Below are 19,518 nucleotides of genomic sequence, written 5' to 3' on the forward strand. Positions count from 1 at the left end.
TTTTTTTTTTTTTTTTTTTTTTTTTTTTTTTTTTTTTTTTTTTTTTTTTAAAGATAGATTTAGAGAATGGCATTATTATTCCAAATTAGGTGAATGAAAAAGTGGACAAAAACAAAATGTTAAATAAAAAAGGTAAATAAAATATTATAAAATTAAAAGTTGAAAAAAGTATTTATTTGTTAGGGGAGCATTTAGGGTTTGGTTAAACTCCATTTACAATAATCAAAATTAAAGGGGGTGAAAAGGAAATAATCAATTATTAAAAACAAATTAAGGAAATAAAATATTTTCCCTAACCTAACATTGCACTTTAATCATTTTTTTCCATTATTATATTGCCTTTTACTTGTTCGATTTTTTATAATTTTTTAATTTTATAAAGTTAGATGAGTATTAAAATATTAATATAATTAAATTTAATGTCATCCATCGATTTGAGTTTTTACTTGATCGAAGAAAAAACACTATAAATTGAATTTAAGTTTCAAATCGTGAGTATTATTATTCATTTTCTAAATTAATTGGTGTATAGAAAAGTGGAAAGAAACGGGTCAAATTCTACCAAGAAAAAAATTGAATTATTGGATTATAAAATATTGTCAAAGAACTCCGACCCATAAAGTGAAATCGATAGGATTTGGAGAATCTACGTGACAGTTCGTCCATACAAGTTAGAGCTTAAACACACTGTTAAATATTTGACATTTTCACTCTTTTAAATTTCGAGTTCAATTTTCAAAATGCTACATCTTTTGTTAGACTATAAATTTTGAATTTACAATTTTACCCTTGAATTTTTTACATTTTTGTTAAATAATTTAAAACCATTAAATTAATTTTCATTATTATTATTATTATTATTTTTTGTCATTACTAATTATTTAAACCTAATTAATTGAAAGGGAACACTCACGGAAATAGATAAAAGAATCAAATCTAAAAAACTATAAAGTAAAGGAAAATTAAACTAACAAATAAAAAAAAAAGTAATATTTCGAAATTTAGGGAACAAATAAAAACAAAATTCAAAACTTAAAAGTAAAAATATGATATAAAATTCAAATTTGGCACGTGTTAAATGATCTAATTTTTTTTTGGTTTTAAAAATTCAATAGTCCTACCCTTTTTCTTTTTCACCCACAAAGTAAAACATTTATATATTTATTTTCAAATATTTTAACTAAAATTTGCAACTCAATATTAATATATATTTTAAAATTTTAAAGATAATTAAAAAATATTTGTAAGAGTTAATTAGAGAATTATAAAAATAAAAGAAATATATGTATACATAAAAGTGATGGGCTTCTTAATTGGAGGGCCCAAATTATGTAAAGCCCAATGGGGACTATTTTAATTATTTTCAAGGAAATTAGCAATGGTTGTAATTGTACAGGTGGCAACCTCCCTCTCATACCACTTTTGTTGGGATACAATATTTTAAAGCTCTCTCAATATCAGCAGTGTTTGCCCATATATACTCGAGGTCTTGTGTGAGTTCCCTTTCCCTACCTAGAATTATGGTTTGATGATCAGCATTTTTCACCATGTTTACAGTTGCATCCACAGCCTTCTTCTTCAGGTTGTAGCTGCATTCGACCGGAGCTACCACGTCCTGGTCGCCATGGTAGATGTAAATCTTGACCCCAGCTCTGCTCAGTTCATCCAGGTACCCATCCATCAGTTTTGCTCCCCCACAGATCACATTATGCATGCTATGCCAAGCTGAATGGTGAGTGTGCTTCGTTAAATCAATCACCCTGAAATCGATATTGCTGAACAACAAAGTCAATCACACAGAATATCAAACGTCAATTAGACATGAACCTGTAAAGCTAGATGTAAGAGCTTAAGCTCATCACTAACGGATATTGTTCTCTTTGGGTTTCCCTTCAAGGTTTTTAAAATATGTCTGCTAGGGAGATGTTTCCACATCCTTATAAAGAAGAAAGAATGTTTCGTTCTCCTCTCCAACCGATGTGGGATCTCACACTAGACTTGTAGTTTATCTTTTTGTGAGACAAAGATGTGATTAATTACCTTCTAGGATTGATTCGTCTTAGAATCCACTCCCATATTCTGTGGTTTCGGCAAATAAAGAAACAAGCACACCGACCCACATGCTCGTACCAGGACATTACAGAAGAGCCGAACAACAATGGTGGCCATATTCTTTTAGCAGCCAGATTTTCAAGTACTGCCATAGCTACTCCATGCTTTGAAGGAAAGTAAGGCTAAAACAACATAGAAGTAAGTGAAGACGAGAAAAGAATCAGAATTTAAATCAAACGATTGGATTACAACATTTGCAACTTATTTGAGTTCTTTTTAGCGTGCAATTAATACTCTAAACTTGAACAAGAGACTAAATTTAGACCTTCAATTAGTTAAGATTCTACTTTTTCAAATATTTTCAGGTAGGAGGGGATTGTAACTGGACAGACTATATGGGTTTTGAAACAATAACAGATTCATCCAAAGATAAGAGCGTTGATCTTCACTTACAGGAGCAACGAGGGTAATTGTCTTGACAGAGTTTGAGTACTTGGCAGCTAAGGCTAGAGCAATTAGACAGCCCATGGAATGTGCAACCAAATGGAAGGAATTCAAGCCAAATTGATGAATCACAGACTCAATCTTTTCCAAATGATCCTTCATAGTGTAAAAACAATCCCTTGGCTTTGGACTTCTTCCAAATCCCAAGAGGTCAACAGCAAATAGTCTGTAATTAAGTTTTTGAGTCTCAGATAGATTAGGAAATACTGATTCGGTCCAAAGCGATGAAGAAGAAACAAATCCGTGCAAGAATATAACATTCTCTTTGGGCTTCCCACTTCGACCTACACAACCAGGGAAACAAAATACTTTAGAAACCCAGAAAACTACAGAGTAGTTTAAACAGCAGAAGCACCTGTAATTTAGTCTTACAAGTTTTAATTTAGTCTTTTTAACTTCAAGTACCTGTAATTTTTAAAGTTTCAATTTATTCTTTATGATTTAACTGAATCTAACAGATATTCTAAAAACGGTCTATTTCTATAAAGAGCACGTCAAGACTATTTTCATAAATCAACACGGGTCCTCTCAGCATACTTTTACCACACTCACATGCTTTCTAGAAAAATGTCAAGGAGATGACACAACATTGAATTTCTCAAACTATGCCCATTTAATTTTGAAGTTTTTATGGTCAAATCATTGAAAAGCAAGGTTTAGCTTAATGATATAGGTTGTAACGGTTGAGGATTGTTGGAAGGGAGTCCCACATTGGCTAATTTAGAGGATGATCACAAGTTTATAAGTAAGGAATACATCTCCATTGCAAAGCCACGAGAGTTTATGCTCAAAGTGGACAATATCACACCCTTGTGGAGATCCATGATTCTTAACAGTAACTATAATTTTTTTTGCATATTTTTAGGATCTCCTTTATTGAATTGTCCTCTCAATAACACGCTGCATTCAATATAGCAGGCCAAATTGATATCACTTTCTCAATAACATGCTGTATTCAATATAGCAAGGACGATTATTGAGGTTTGACTATAGCCATAGGACTCTTTGAAGCTTTTGGAACAACCAAACCAAATTGAAACTTTGCCTAATAACCTAATTCATAATTCAACTTTCTTTAGATTAACTGCTAATCAGATACAGTTTCCCTGTCAAAACCAATGGAACTTCCAAAATAACGGAAACGAACAAGAATAAACAAACTAGTTGTGTGGAAATTTACCCCGTGGAGGCTCTCGTACAGCAACATAAAGCTTCTGGTTCCGATTCTCCATCCCATCAACACAGGACGAACACCCACAGTCGGACCATCTATTCCACGCTGAACCACTATTCATCTTCTCAGAGTCCTTACAACTTCCAGAGAATCCAACCAAAGCAATCCTCCGGAAAACATTTCTCCTACCATAAAGCGTCTCGGAGAGTTCATTTTCGCCGTCGCCGTCCGCATTTCCCCTCTCTTCTCCCCTGCTTCCACAGTAACACGCCGTGGTCTTCCCTTCCAGAAATTGATCGATATACCTGTAGATTACACAGAGAATGGCGTCGAGAAAGTCGAGAAAGAGGAAGACGGTGAAATTAACAAAATCGAGGAGGCTTGTTCGGAATCTGATCAACCATTTTCCTGACAAAATTGAAGAATCCATGAACAAAAAAGTCAACTCGCTCATCGCTGAATCCAACGGCCGTGAAGAAACACATATATAACTGCGGGATTGTGAATTAGGACGAAGTAATTGAGATGTGGAGAGAGGATCAGCATGAAGTGTAAACGTGATAGAGTAGGGCATAGTCATCGTAGCTTTGAGCCACAAAGAAAGAAGAATGTTCCAATTTTCGTTACTTTCCCTAACTTTCAAACTCGTGTTAGGTTAAATTCGTGATTTTAGTTTGGTGTCTCAATAAGCCACCCTACCAAATTTGAGTAGGTTTGTCGACCTAATTGGCTAGTCGTCCAACCGGTTCCTTCTTGTGGTGGTCGGCTCTCTTCTCAGCTTAAATTCAATGACCCAACTGATCAACATGGTCGAAATTTGAGTGGGTTTTTCGACCTAATTGACTAGTCGCCTTTGTTAAATAAAAGTCATGTTCCTTATTAGGTTTCTCAAAACATCTGAATTCACCCAATGGAAGAGCATAATTAAAAGAACCTAATACATCTCACGTTCACGTTAAAAACTTTATGAGTTGTATTATTGAGCTTTTATCGACCTCAGTAATTCATATCTTTTTATTATTAAATATAAACCTTATTTACTTTTATATATTTATTTATTTATTTATTTATTTATTTATTTCCAAGTTTAAAATTTTCCATTTTGTACTTAAAAACATATTTTTTAGTATGATTATATAAAATACAGGTTTGAAAATTACAAATTTAGTGAAAATTTATTTATTTATTTATTATTAAAATAAAATTTGAGCAATTATATTTCAAACATTATTAAATATAAAATTAAAGTTAGTATAACCTCAAAAATTAAGAGGTAAGAAAGCTTGGCAGCGCCTCTCGTTTTCCCTCCGATCATCCTTGGATCACCAGAGCTGGGAGCTTCAAGAACAGTCAAGAACTGGAAGAAGAAGAACGATTTGCGTTCCTCATCAGAAAATGTCCCAACATGAGAGTGCTCCGGCAGCTTCACGCCCACATTCTCACACGCCCACTTCCTCTTTCCACATTTTCCTTTGCGCTTTCTAAAATCACTGCCTTCTGTGCTCTTTCTCCGCTCGGCAACATCGATTATGCCCGCTTAGTTTTCGCTCAAATTGCTCGTACCAGCATTTTCTCTTGGAATTCTCTGATCAAGGGCTGTTCCAAGATTCAAAACCCTTCCAAGGAACCGATAGCTTTGTTCAAAAAGCTGAGTGAAACAGGGTACCCTGTTCCGAACTCCTTCACTATGGCTTTTGTTCTCAAGGCTTGTGCGATTGTTACAGCGTTTGAAGAGGGCTTACAGGTTCATTCCCGTGTTTTGAAAGATGGGTTTGGTAGTAGTTCGTTTGTTCAAACTTCGTTGGTTAACTTTTATGGGAAATGTGAAGAGATTGGTCTTGCCAAGAAGGTGTTCGACGAAATGCCTGAGAGAAACTTGGTGGCATGGACTGCGATGATTAGTGGGCACGTGAGGGTTGGAGCAGTTGATGAAGCTCTGGGGTTGTTTAGGGAGATGCAGAAGGCCGGGATTGAGCCGGATGCGGTGACTCTAGTGAGTGTGGTTTCGGCTTGTGCTGCGGCGGGGGCCTTGGATATTGGCAGCTGGGTGCATGCTTATATTGAGAAACGTTCTGTTTTGACCGATCTCGAGCTTGGCACTGCACTTGTAGATATGTATGCTAAATGCGGATGCATTGAGAAGGCGAAGCAGGTCTTTGTTCATATGCCTGTGAGAGATACAAGAGCTTGGAGCTCCATGATTATGGGGTTTGCATATCATGGACTTTCGGAGGATGCCATTGCCGCGTTTCGACAAATGTTGGAAGCTGAGGTAATGTACGAAGATGTACAAATTTCTTAATTGTTAATGAACTTTGAAAAGCTTCAATTACATTCATGAACTTCCAATTCTACTTCTGATAAGATTAACATTCTTGTTTGATCTCTAATGGCACGTTTCTTCCTTTCCAAGTTCATTCTTCTATGTGTCAGTTCTAGTTTTTGTTTGATAGACATATACAATATAAAAACTTGTTATTTCTGTGGTGATTTTCAGGTGATGCCGGACCGTGTAACTTTCATTGGCATTTTATCAGCATGTGCTCACGGTGGAATAGTCTCTGAAGGTCAAAGGATTTGGTCCCTCATGCTTGAATGTGGCATTGAGCCATCAGTTGAGCATTATGGTTGCATAGTTGATTTACTCTGCCGATCAGGTCTCGTTGAAGAAGCTTATAGAATCGTTACGACGACAAATATCCCATCAAATCCTGCAACTTGGCGGAGTTTGCTAAAGGGTTGTAAGAAGAAAAGGCTGTCGAATCTAGGCGAGATCGTCGCAAGGTATCTTCTTCAACTAGAACCCTTAAATGCAGAGAACTATATTGTGATCTCAAATTTATATTCTTCTGTTTCACAATGGGAGAAGATGAGTGAACTAAGAAAGGAGATGAAGGAGAACAGCGTAAAGCCGATACCTGGTTGTAGCTCGATCGAAGTCGATGGCGTTGTACATGAGTTTGTGATGGGTGATCAGTCCCATCCAGAGGTGAAAATATTGAGGGAGTTTATGGAAGAGATGGCTAGGCGAGTGTGGGATTCTGGGTATAGACCTAGTGTTTCAGATGTACTTCATAAAGTCATGTATGAAGAGAAAGAAGGAGCTCTAGGTGAGCATAGTGAGAGATTTGCTATTGCATATGGGCTACTAAAAACTAGAGCACCTGTTGTGATTAGGGTAGTGAAGAATCTGAGAGTATGTGGAGATTGCCATGAAGTGATTAAGATGATTAGTAAGATTTATGAAAGGGAAATCATTGTACGAGATCGAGTTCGATTCCATAAGTTCGTCGAGGGTACTTGTTCTTGTAAGGATTACTGGTGAATAGTATGCTTATATCTTTTCTCATATATGATCTTTTTCCTTCCATTATATTGTATCACTCTCTCCATAGAATGTTAAGAGATTAAGTGAAACAACGCTAGAAGTGTATATTGAACCCGACAACCCCAACTAACCCAACTTGATTCCAAGTAAAATTAGAAAGCCTCCATCGGTAATCCTAATTCCAAAGAATTATAAGAATTGTTCAATTTTGGAGGGCCAAAGTCAAGTTGGAATGCATGTAGTTGGAATTTTGTTCTTATACTAAATTTGTTTCTTATAATAAATGGGAGGAATAACTAGCTGGGAAGGCGTTAACTAGGGCACATGATTCAAGAGATTCCCCGCAACAACATGCACTTAAGTCCCGAAACCATCCATCTTCAACGACTCGGAACTTTGAACTACTCCGAAACGACAAAAACACCAGAGAAAACGCGTTTCTTCTTCGTCAACCACTCCACAAATTATTTCAAACTCACGAGTTTAACCAAATTCTAGTTTTTCAACTTGGAATTTCCGGAATGAACTATGAACTTAGTGCATAACAATCGTATATTCATAACAAATTCACCTCTCAATTGGCATGTGTAATGGCATGCACAAATCAAATAGACAAAGAATAACCCTAACAAAACCCTAATAAAATCAAATCGTCAAAAATCTGCCGTATGAAACACGATCTCAGCATCAAAACCCCTAGCCATAGCCACCGTCTCCACTCCACAGGCCATCACCTGGTCCGTCGAGTGTCCGCCGTGCCGGAAGCCGTCGTTGGCTTGAAAAAACTGGTGCAGATAGTGGTGGTGGTTGTCGCCGTCGTGATCGGAGGGAGGGTGATAGTAAAGCCGAGCAGTTTGGGGACAGTGAGCGTGAAATCTCGCCGCCATTCTCACTCCTACATCCAACAATTCCACAAATTTCGCCATTAATCTGTCTCTCTCTCTCCCTCTCTCTCCCTCTCTCTCAACTGTTGATTCTGTGACGAGAGAGCAAGAGAAAGAAGAATATGAAAATTGAGGAAATTTTGATTTGGGGATATGAACTTCGAAGGAGCGAGAGCGGGTTTATATAGTCCGTTGATTCTTATGGACTCGACGTCTGGGTTTCGCTTCTCTTTCGTTTTGTACGCTTTTTGCATTGGAGGGCCTCTTTTATTCTTATTTCTCTTTGTGGCCCACAGAACGAGTCAAAATTGTAAAAGTAGTAAAGTTGTTGAGCCTTTTATATTAAAAAAAAACGTAAAAAATGTAAAATTACTCAATTCCTTTCCTTTTCTTAATCCTAATTTAGAAAAAGGAATATCAATTTCCAATCATATAAATATTAATCTTTTTTAAATAAGTAAAAAACAATATATTTTTTTACTTAAATTTTAAAAATATTGCAAAAAGTGAATAATAAAATAAATAAAACATGATGTGAAATTAGTGTTCCTAAGCTTAATTTTAAAAAAATGAAAAAAATAATTTGTTATAGGTAAAATAAAAAATTGAATTATAATTATATTTCTTTTTAAAATGTTTGTCGTAAATAAAATATTTTAAAATGAAAAAAATAATATAAGAATCAAATTGGAAAGTTTGGTGAATAATAATTAAACCAAAATTCAATTATGCATACAAGTAATAAGGGGAAAGATTTGGGCCAAATGTGAAGTAAACTGAAAAGGAAGGACTGATGTGTAAATATAGCAAAATAAGGGGACCGCGACTATTTGGGTTCCATGTTTCTTCCATCTTTTTGGTTCCAACGACCAAAAAGGTCCAATTTGATGGCTCCAAAACCTCCAATTGCGTTGAATTTTTCCTGTTTTTGCTGAACTTTTCACGTTTTTGTTCAACTTTTGATATAAACATAAATATCCCACGACCTTGAAAGTTCTCGAAACACTCGAACGCCGATGCCTGACCTGAGTATCAAGTCTGAATCCCGTAAAATAGTTGCCCATCACATGGTTCGATAACTTGGATTGGGTGGAAATCTCTATTATTCATCAACTATCTGGAATAAGCGTTTAAATCATGTGTCGAACATAAACTCTCATGACTTTGGGCTCTCCCAAAGACCTCACAATCAACCGATAAAGTATTATTTGTTTATAAACCCATCATCATTCCCTAAATTAGCTAGATGTAGGACTTTCATCATCCAACAAAATATCAAATTTATTAAAAAATTAAAGTTTAAATATAATGAATTAAATGAATCGGAATTGATAAGGAGTTGGTCAATCGGCCTTAGTTTATTTTAATTATTTTATAAAATTTTAATTAAATCATGTGTTTCTTATTAATTTTATTGGATGAATTATAACATGTGATATCAACTCATATTATAAAAATTATAAGACTTTTGATATTGTTTGGATTGTGATAATATTGTTTTAATATTGCAAAATTCATAACTATTATTATTATTATTATTTATTTATTTATTCATGTATGTATGTAGTATGTATGTATGTATGTATGAATGAATAAATAAATAAGGGGTTTTAAACATAGAAAAAGAAAATAACACTTTTATTCAAAAAAGAAAAGAAAGTAAACCCAATTTATTCATTCCCTCCAAAATCCCAGAGCTGTTACTCGGACACGGGCGGTGCAGTAGCCATGGCCGGCGGCCGTCCGATTACCGTCCTCAATGTAGCAGAGAAGCCATCGGTGGCGAAATCTGTGGCCACCATACTCTCGAGGAACCAGGGCCTTCGAGTTCGTGAAGGTCGTTCTCGCTACAACAAGATTTTCGAGTTCAACTACGCCATTCGAGGTCAGTCTTGCAACATGCTCGTTACCTCCGTTACTGGCCATCTCATGGAGCTTGAGTTCGAAGAACGGTATCGCAAATGGCATTCCTGCGACCCAGTCGAGCTCTTTAACGCTCCCGTCCGCAAATTAGTCCCCGAGGTCTGTCTCGTTTTCTTCTTACTTGCATTTTACTTTGCTTTGCTTTATAGACAGCATTCTTGCGCTTGGTGTTTGCATAATAGATACAAATAGATGCGTTTCATATGTAGCATTCACTGCATTGTGAGTTTAGATTGTAGCAGATTTTGAAAGGAGGACCAACGGTCCTTACTATTAGCCTTATTTTAGACAAAATCCGTGTAAGGGTTGGCGTATTAAGATGCTTCAGTTTGTACCCATTTATATAAAAGGATCCCTCCTCTATGCCTCAGAGTGGTACTGGATCATCCAATCTGTGGTCCTAGTTATGGCCTTTTGGAAAGGTCTACAGTTAGGCCAATTCCATCCTATGGCAAATTTCAAGTGGCTATTTTTGATTTTCGTCAATGCATCTTCCTTTTGGAGTTACCACATCAGAGTTGCGGTTGTTGAAGGTTTTCGCGTAACAACTAGCTGAAAAATGGGCTGATCACTATGGACTTTAATTTTTTTTTATTTTTAATGTCGGATGTAGATAGGATCAGGTGAAAATTATTGAGAGGGCATTCTGCGTCATTAAATTGGGTTGATTACTATGGTCCATTCAAGAGGTAGATACCTATAAAAGATGACGCCTTCCATGATTTGCTTGGAACATGTACTCCAAAAACTCTAGAAATCTAATTGCTCTCCTAGAGCCCCTGCCATTTGTATAACACCATTGACCTATAAAAACTTGGCTTGGCTTGGCTTAGCAATTTTTCCTTTTCTTGATTGCCCTCCTTCCACATCCAAGCACTATCTAACAAGTATTTTTTTTTGATAAGAGTGTATCAAACAAGTATTTTGAAACCTCGCCAAGGAACTCTCGCCTCACAAGTCCCATAATTTCCACATGGACATGCCATTAAAATTCACGCTGTGCGCAAAGCTGTATGAGGTCTATATTGTAGTCCATGCATTTTATGTCAAATTTTGAGCTGGATTTTCATTGAAGTTAAAGTTGTTGTCAGGACAAGATGGACATAAAGAGGACATTGGAACAAGAAGCTAGAAGGTGTCAATGGCTCGTCCTTTGGCTTGATTGTGATAGAGAAGGAGAGAATATTGCATTTGAAGTGGTGGAAGTTTGTACAACGGTGAATCGTCATCTCAACATTAAGAGAGCCCACTTCTCTGCTTTGATTGAAAGGTTCCATATCCTAAATCTTTTTTCCATTTTGCGATGTAGTTTTCAAAAGCTCATTACGTCTACATTGTATATGATAATCTTGAGTTCAGGGATATTCACGAAGCTGTGCAAAATCTTGTCCAACCAAATAAATATTTTGCTGATGCTGTTGATGCTAGACAAGTAATTGCATTTTTATTTTTGTAGAACTTCCATTTTGTTGTAATTGAGAAGCAGTATTTTGTAGGATCTAACTTTCTGGAAGTGCATTCTGTTTACTACTATAACTACGGTTACTTTTATACTTGCAGGAAATTGATCTAAGAATCGGTGCTTCTTTCACTAGGTTCCAAACTATGCTATTGAAAGATGCATTTAATATTGATTCTGTCGGTGATGACAGAAATGTTGTTTTGAGTTATGGACCTTGTCAGGTATGTGAAGATGCGTGCTGTACATTCTTTTCTTACTTGTATTCCACTGCTGGTGATGCTTACTGGTATGCCTTCTTGCTTCCTTTGGTCCTAGTTTCCTACACTTGGTTTTGTTGTTGAGCGGTATTGGGAGATTCAGTCCCATGAGCCAGAAGAATTTTGGACGATCAACTGTTCACACAATTCTGGTGACGGAATTTCTACATTTAGTTGGACGTAAGTTGCTAATGACTTGATTTTTTTGATAATTTCAAGCTTTTCGTGCCAAACTGTAACTGTTGGTAATTATTAGGTATATTCATTTTGTAGAAGAGGGAATCTATTTGATTATACTTGTGCTGTTGTACTCTATGAAATGTGCGTAGAAGAATCGACTGCTACGGTGAGTATGTTGAAGTTTAACTAGGTGTAATAATGCATGCTGATCCTGCATTTATAATCTTTCAATTCTATTTAGGTTGTAAATGTTAGACGACAAGAGACGTTAAAGTACCCTCCTCATCCATTGAATACAATCGAGCTTGAAAAACGAGCTTCACGGTACTTCCGCATGAGTTCTGAACACACCATGAAGGTTAGCAGCCAAGACTTATCTTTGCTTCATTACTAATAAGTTTGCATTCATCAACTTATTTCATCTCATTGTGCCTTTTGAGTATCTGACGCAAAATTATTTTATGGAAGTAGGTGTATTAGGTAATGATCCTCTCGTTTGTGTCAATGCTATTTAATTTACTATTGAACCTTTTTCATATTGGTAATAAACAAGTTATAAATTATGTTGGCTGTTTTAAGGTGGCTGAAGATCTATACCAAGCAGGTTTCATTAGTTATCCCCGTACAGAGACTGATTGCTTTTCTCAAAGGACTGATCTTCATGTAGGTATATGTTTTGGTGATGATCTCCATTACCAATCTCACTGGCAACTTTTTCTTACTTGAGCTAACAATTTTGAGTTTGAACTATTTGGCTGCTTTTAACTCCTGGTTTTTCATGTTCTTTAATTGAAGTAAGCTTAAAGAACTGTCATTGTAATAATGTATTTATTTTATTGAAATAAAAAGGTGTAGAATACTTGTGTTTTCCCACCTTTGGGATCAACCATTTGCCTTTTCTAACACTGAATTTGAACAAAGGCTCCTTAGTTTCCGATGAGTAAAGCTGAAGTGGTTAGCAATGATGCTTCCCATTATAAGGTGTAGGTTCATAAACTCTCCGGTTCATTTATTACATAATATTCTAAATTAAAAGTTTTGTTTAAACGAAGGCTTGCTAGCTTACTTGAAAGTTTGAGTCTAAAGCTATTAGATATGCATACCTTTCATCTTACAAATGGATATATAACTTTATCCGTGCAATCATAGCATTTTCTAGTGAAAAATGGGAAAGATGTCTAATGGGCTCAACGTTATTCTCTTTGCTTGTTGAATTAATGGGTGCTTAAGAGTTTCAATAATATAGGGGATTGTGCAAGAACAACAAGAACACCAAATATGGGGAGCATATGCACAGAGGTTGCTGGATCCTGGATCAGGACTTTGGAGGAATCCTAGTGGTGGCGGGCATGATGACAAAGCCCATCCACCTATTCACCCAACAAAGTTCTCTGCTGGGGAACGTGGATGGAGTCAAGATCACCATGTAAAAGTTTTTCTTTTTGTCTGTTAAATTGCATATCTGTGTTTATTTTGGTCCCCCTAATTGTCATCTTGTAGTCCTTAGTCATCAATAATTGTGAGATTTTTTCTTCCCAGAGATTATATGAGCTAGTCGTTCGCCATTTCCTTGCATGTGTTTCACAGCCAGCTGTAGGTGCTGTAACTACTGTTGAAATTGATATTGCTGGCGAGTTGTTTTCTACATCTGGGAGAATGATACTAGCAGTAAGTTTTCTAATAAATTTTCTGAATATTTTATATTTAAAAATGACGAATAGTATTTTGAGGTAATGCCTTGGTGATTGGCAAGCTGGGATGAGCCGCATGTACCTGACAGCCCACCATGTTGAACGCCTCCACTCTTATGTCTTACAGAACAAGCACAATTGTTAGGTTTCGCAGTATATTATTTAAAAAAAAAAAAAAAACTAATAAGCTAGAGACCACTTCATTCCAAAAAGGGAACAAAAAGAACAACCTAATGTCATGTGATAATTGGAAATAGTAATATTAATAATTATGTTGAAGGTAGAACTCATCATCTCCCTAAGGAAATGATTCAGCTCATTCAACTAAATCCTGTGATTGGTCCATGTTTTCTTATGCATTTAAATCTCTATAATTACTTTCCTTTGTTTCAATTTTTATTTACTATTACTGCCTTGTTTCTCTTAGTTATCACCCGCTTGCATATGATAAATACTAAAAATAGTATTAGCAAGTTACAATCGAATTTTAGGGTTTGAAACATTTCGCAATCATGTTTTGTCACCATCCTTTTATTGATCATGCAGTAAAAAAGGATGTACTTTTTAAAATTAGTTCGACTGATCAACTTAATTCATTAAAACATTGATTTTGTTTGATTTGATTGCGCTCCTTTGACCAGAGAAATTACCTGGATGTTTACCGCTTTGAATCATGGGGAGGTTCAACTATTCCAACTTACGCTTCTGGGCAACAGGTTTCTGTTCACTCATTACGTTGTATATTGATTTGTCTATTATGGTAGTCCTTCTCGTGCATATTGTTGCCCTTGGGCAAATCGATCACAATCATGCAGATAGATCAGTTCATTCATTATTCATATATGGGAAAGTTTCATGCAATGGACTAAATATCAAGGTAAATTGAATTGAACAATTCCCCTTTCTTACTATACAATGTTACACGGTCTATCTTAAACTGAAGAAAGACCTGATGCGTAACTAAATTAGTAAGCAAGAATCATACACACTCATTTGAGAGCATTGTTTGGCGTTTAGAGTGAGGAGGTTGAACTTGACATTTTTTTTGTAGAACAGGTAATTAAAGGCCTCAATAACTATATCCCTTTTGGCCATTTCTTTCACAGTTTGTGCCAACAACATTAACTCTTGATTCAGGAGTCACGAGACCACCTCCCCTTCTGAGTGAAGCTGATTTGCTTTCTTGTATGGATAAGGTAAGTAAGATGTGTTTGCCAACTGAGCTTATCAAATTTTTGGGTTTGAACCTTTATGTTGGACTAGAATTTATATTGCAATAGAGCGGTGAAGCCTTTATTTTTTATTAAGTTCTTTTTTTGTTCATTCTTTAAGGAGGGAATTGGTACAGATGCAACAATGCATGACCACATCAAGAAGCTGTTGGATAGATTTTATGCAACGAAGGATGCAAACACTCGCTTCACACCAACTAACCTTGTAATGAGCTTGGATTTTGTCCAGAAGTCCTTATTTGTTTTTTTTCTTATGTTTCTTTCATTTCTAAATGTGATTTATAAGGTGAATGCTATCAACATTATCATTAATGCACGAGCTGGTCGTAACTGTTGTAATATATGTCTTTTTTAGGTTAGTATTGAATTGGGAGACCACTTGAGAAACCCTCATTATATTATCCTTGGAGGAAAAAATCATAAGTGTTATTTATAGGATCAATGCGAATTTTCCTATTTAGAAATAGGAACCCTTGAACATTAAATTTGTCCAGGTTTGTACTTGTTCTTTAAGCTTCGTTAACTTGTCTTCTCCTGCTAGAGTCAATAAAAAGACTTTGGAAAGATGTGCTTAATTGTTGGAGCTTGTTCCACATTTACTTTGTGGTACTAGAGTCAGTGAAAACCTGTACCAAAAATGACTTCCTTTCTCTTTGTACCCTCCCCTTCCTGCCTGCTTCCTGCCATGCTCTTCCCCTTAATCCACTTGATCTCCACCAGTGTCCTTCACCATTGAGAAAACATTCTTCACAGCTGAAGGTACTAATGGCATCTGCATCACTGGTGCAGATCTAGTTGAAACCTTGACTCTCTTTAGGAACTTCGTTGTTCATGATTTTTCATCCTATCTTCCACCCACTCGATATCCCTTTCATTTGATTCTAATATTACCCTAGTAAAGATGGCTTGGCAGGTATTTCTTAAAATATTCAGTTCCTTTCTTTGGAGTGTTGCTGAATTGCTCATAGGAAGATTAAGACTGATGGATTCTACATCACAAATGAGACTTGGAACGATTTGTGTATTTACAAAGATTTGCTATTATTTGACTGTAAAGAGAGGATTCATTTATTTATTTACTTTTCATTTTTTAAATAGTTTAGTAGCAGTTTTTCAATGCTCATGATCGACACTTATTGGTAGAATCAAATGGCATAAACTTCACAAATACGATGAAAGAAGCCATCTTATGGTGTCCTTTTGTTCTATCATTTGTACTAGCTATAGCTATATTATTGAGGGTGAGGTTGGTGGAGAAGTTGATGTTCGATAGAGTCCAAATTGTCAATTGTCATGTGTCTATGTATGGTTGTTTTAGTGATATTCATTTATTTCTTATTTTATTGGATTACATTTCTCATAGTATCTTTGAGAAGCCTGTGAAGTACTTTATTGTTTACTTTCTTTCTACCATCATTTAGTTTTCTCTGTGTCTTGTAAAAGTTTACTATTCTTTCAGGGCGAGGCTTTGGTTATGGGATATGACGACATGGGGTGAGTACTTTTCTTTAGAGTATTATATAGATCATGAGTTAAAACAAATACCCTTCACTGTGTAGAAGTTAACATGAAATAAACTGGCTACCCTCGTAGATAAATCATAGTAGCCAAGTAGCTTGTCGTTTATTATTTGCAGTAGAAAATGAGATAATGCTTTCTGACTACGTATATTTTGTCACCATTGAAAGCCAAAAGGTGTCTACATTTATAATTAGTAGGTACTTTTTGAACTTTAATTTATCTTTTCTATTATGAATTTGAGATACTGATTTAACTGACAACAGTACTAAAGAAATTGTCTTTTATATTTCTTGTTTGTTTGGGATGATGTTCCCTCTTTACTTTCCTGTTTTCTCTTTTCTTTTTGTTCTTTCTCTCATCCTAGGAGGTTGTATCCTTTGATCAATTTTGTTCCTTTTCATTAACCATTAAGAAGTTCATATCTTGTCCAAAATGTACTGAAGTAATTAAGAAAGTGTATATTTGAGAGTATAATGGTAGATGCAACAATATTTTAAAGCATGACAAAATATGTGATCCAATCATTTGTTGTAAAATTGTGAAGAAAATTCTCTTTGCAATGGAGATTATTTTAATCATGGTATGGTTGCCATAATTGGACATCACTGCATGTGTCTTGGCTTGATTTTGGTACTGTAAAAGATCAATAATTTATGAAGGTCAGAAAGAGAGTATTGGTATTGTCACATGACTGGTTTCTTTCTATCTAGAAGTTAATTCGTGTAAAGATTCACATGTATTAATTGTGTATTCTCAAGTCTATTATCAGTATTATTTTTCCCCGCAAAGGAAATTTCAACGAAAATTTGTTTTCTTGTTAAAAAAAAAAAATCCTCTTTCTCTCATCCGTTACCTTCCTTTAAAGCTTGATAATTCTAGTTCTAAACTGCTTTCTTTTTTATTATTCTTTTCTTCGTAGGTATAAACTGTGGAAACCACACCTAAGAGCTCTCATGGAGCATGAGATGAAAGCAGTTAGTGAGGGCATCAAGAGAAAAGATGAAGTGTTGGCTACATGCTTGCAACAGATGAAATCTTGCTTCTTAGATGTAAGAATTAATCGTGTTCCCAATTTTTTGTCATGAATTTAATTTCTGATTTTGTTACCACTTTATGAATGTTGTTAAACTATACATTTGTTACGAAACAAAGCACCAAAAGATTTTCAAGTTAAATTATCCGACCATGTCATTGCCTTATTTGATGAAATGTTGATCGACTCATATGACTTGGGAAAATTGCGGTTGATTGAATAACAGGAGTTAGGAGTTTACTTTTGCTTTTGTGCCGGAGACATTAAAAAAAATTCACATTTTTTGTCATAAGAAATTTAGAAATATCATTAATGAGAAGCGACTGTGGAGTTAGAAGTGGGATTTCCAACTAGTTAATAGCGTTGAGAATGATTGGCTTGGAATTCAGAGCCCAAAAAGGCAGAAAAGAAAATGGTAGCTTCCCCAATCATCTTGTGAACGTTGTATGCCTATCTAGTAATTTGGTATTTTGTGAGGGAAGCTACCTTACAAGTAGTTGCTTCTACATGCGTGGTTGATAGTAAGGCACAAGATCCTTTGCAGTGCCTATAATTACTTGGTTGTTAATTAGCATCCTCATGTATTCTTGCTTTTCAATATGCATTTATGTGAAATATACTCGATGCATGCGTTAAAATATGTACGGTTATTATATTATTGATGAAAGTTTTTTGTTATTTGTCTTTTATCTTAATTTTACGTTCTTTAGTTCAGGGCTTCTATGTACACATTTCTTCATATAATTTTAGTAAATGTTTCGTTCTCTCGGAAACCTTGCTCATTGTTTTTCTTGTTTTGTTTTGATGAAACTCTCATTTTTGTTAGACTACATGAAATTTGAGCTCTAGGGTTTCTTAGGGCCAATAGATTTTCTATTTCAAGTAACTCTCAAGGGAATAATAGAACTTTGACTCTTAAGAATGAAATATTTATCTGATTTTTAAAAATGGAAAAATTAATTAACTCTTTGCTTTGTTATAGAGGATTCTCAATGCCTGTAAACATTATAATTTTAGGTATGCTTAGATTTCAAATTCAAAATGTTTTAAAATTAAAATGACAGTTTAGTTTATTCCTGTAAGAAGTATGAAAGATCTATTGTATTTATGCTGAGCCTTTTTTTTCGTGTTTCCCCCCTCATAAACTTGGGGATATCTGCAGGCAAGGTTCAATAAGCAAAAACTTTTTGAAGCTATGGAGGTTTTCTTTGAGAGGTGTTTCTATATTACCTTATTTTGTTGGTTTTGTATATTTTTTTTGTTTGTTCATGCATCATTTTTCACTTATGCAGATCTAATGGTTCTGGCGGGGATGAAAATCATGCAGTTGGAGAAGTTGTTCAGCGGTGTAGACTGTGTCAGGACTCAGATATGGTGCTTAAAAGAAACAGGGTAATGTTTTACAAAATTCATGTTCATGGAAAATCAGTTATTTCAGAGCAATAATCATAGGCCCTTTCAAATTAATGTGAATTTGTCTATACTTCTCGGTATCTATTTCATTGTACAACTTTTGGAAATTGGAAGTCTTTTTTTCTTCTTCTTCTTCTTCTTCTTTTTTTTTTTTGATGAAGGGGATCATCGCCATATCTATTTTATTATCATCTTTTTGGATGAACACAAGAAACTTCGAAATATAAGATTTTAATGTTGGCTCTTTCTTGGTGTAAATGCCTCCACCTATCTTCCAACTATAGGCTTCCAGTGATTTAAGAATCGATTGGAGAACCGTTTGTAATCCTCTTGATAGGATGTCTTGTCTTTGGATGGTTTCCTCTTTTGTAATCAATGAAATATTTGTTATGTATATAATTGGTCTAACGCTTAAAAGTTTAACTCCGTACTTGAATTTTCACATCTTATTTTTTCTTTTTTTTGAAAAGGAAAGATCTTTTTATTAATGAAAAACAAGAGAATGATGAAACAACTTGCAAGGAGTAGAGTGAGAAGAAGTAGAAAATAAACAATAAAACAAAGAGAAGATGAAACAAACACTACAAGAAAACCTTCCCATTGTTATGTGAATGTCATGTTTGCAATTTAACTAATGGACCATTACATATACCTTTTATGGTGACAAGTTATCTGGGGGTGGGGGTAAATATTAGGCTGCAAGAACGAACACAAAAACTATTGTTAGGTATTGAGTTGTAAAATAGAAGCTTAAAATATAAGGATGAAGTCGAAAAAAACAATAAAACTATAGCGGATGCTCGAATATTTTGAGGAATATTGGTTATTGTTATGACCTTTTTTTTTGGGGGGGGGGGGGGGGGG

At 35.2% G+C, this 19,518-nt stretch overlaps 3 protein-coding genes across 6 annotated transcripts in view; 2 read left to right on the top strand and 1 right to left on the bottom strand.

The window, feature by feature from the left end:
- Positions 1-1,267: 1,267 nt before the first annotated feature.
- LOC111481627 (probable lysophospholipase BODYGUARD 4) lies at positions 1,268-4,371 on the bottom strand. 3 transcript variants are annotated; one of them, XM_023127162.1, is made up of 5 exons: positions 3,737-4,371; positions 2,506-2,840; positions 2,041-2,234; positions 1,445-1,775; positions 1,268-1,356 (listed from the first exon to the last, which is right to left on the bottom strand). In XM_023127162.1, the coding sequence occupies exons 1-5, from the start codon at positions 4,308-4,310 to the stop codon at positions 1,354-1,356; spliced, it is 1,437 nt and encodes a 478-aa protein (XP_022982930.1). In that variant the 5' UTR covers positions 4,311-4,371; the 3' UTR covers positions 1,268-1,353. The 3 variants fall into 3 exon arrangements, with proteins under 3 accessions (XP_022982930.1, XP_022982929.1, XP_022982928.1); XM_023127161.1 differs by lacking the exon at positions 1,268-1,356 and having other exon boundaries at positions 1,363-1,760; XM_023127160.1 differs by lacking the exon at positions 1,268-1,356 and having other exon boundaries at positions 1,363-1,775.
- A 325-nt stretch (positions 4,372-4,696) lies between these two features.
- On the top strand, positions 4,697-7,100 carry LOC111481984 (pentatricopeptide repeat-containing protein At1g59720, chloroplastic/mitochondrial-like). The gene is made up of 3 exons (XM_023127610.1): positions 4,697-4,729; positions 5,004-6,002; positions 6,228-7,100. The coding sequence occupies exons 1-3, from the start codon at positions 4,697-4,699 to the stop codon at positions 7,053-7,055; spliced, it is 1,860 nt and encodes a 619-aa protein (XP_022983378.1). The 3' UTR covers positions 7,056-7,100.
- A 2,527-nt stretch (positions 7,101-9,627) lies between these two features.
- The window catches only part of LOC111481572 (DNA topoisomerase 3-alpha), a 16,136-nt gene continuing 6,245 nt past the window's right edge, over positions 9,628-19,518 (top strand). The window contains exons 1-17 of one of the 2 annotated variants that reach the window (XM_023127069.1): positions 9,628-9,964; positions 10,957-11,135; positions 11,225-11,297; positions 11,426-11,548; positions 11,643-11,764; positions 11,858-11,930; positions 12,006-12,122; positions 12,344-12,427; positions 13,011-13,190; positions 13,304-13,432; positions 14,097-14,171; positions 14,562-14,651; positions 14,788-14,892; positions 16,147-16,181; positions 17,128-17,257; positions 18,404-18,456; positions 18,534-18,633. In XM_023127069.1, the coding sequence (XP_022982837.1) occupies positions 9,671-9,964; positions 10,957-11,135; positions 11,225-11,297; positions 11,426-11,548; positions 11,643-11,764; positions 11,858-11,930; positions 12,006-12,122; positions 12,344-12,427; positions 13,011-13,190; positions 13,304-13,432; positions 14,097-14,171; positions 14,562-14,651; positions 14,788-14,892; positions 16,147-16,181; positions 17,128-17,257; positions 18,404-18,456; positions 18,534-18,633 (1,962 nt within the window). In that variant the 5' untranslated portion in view covers positions 9,628-9,670. The remainder of the gene's footprint in view (positions 9,965-10,956; positions 11,136-11,224; positions 11,298-11,425; positions 11,549-11,642; positions 11,765-11,857; positions 11,931-12,005; positions 12,123-12,343; positions 12,428-13,010; positions 13,191-13,303; positions 13,433-14,096; positions 14,172-14,561; positions 14,652-14,787; positions 14,893-16,146; positions 16,182-17,127; positions 17,258-18,403; positions 18,457-18,533; positions 18,634-19,518) is intronic. The other variant, XM_023127070.1, reaches the window with a different exon arrangement.

Source organism: Cucurbita maxima, unplaced genomic scaffold (assembly GCF_002738345.1).
Source record: "Cucurbita maxima cultivar Rimu unplaced genomic scaffold, Cmax_1.0 Cma_Scf00007, whole genome shotgun sequence".
In the NCBI taxonomy this organism is placed as follows: Eukaryota; Viridiplantae; Streptophyta; class Magnoliopsida; order Cucurbitales; family Cucurbitaceae; genus Cucurbita; species Cucurbita maxima.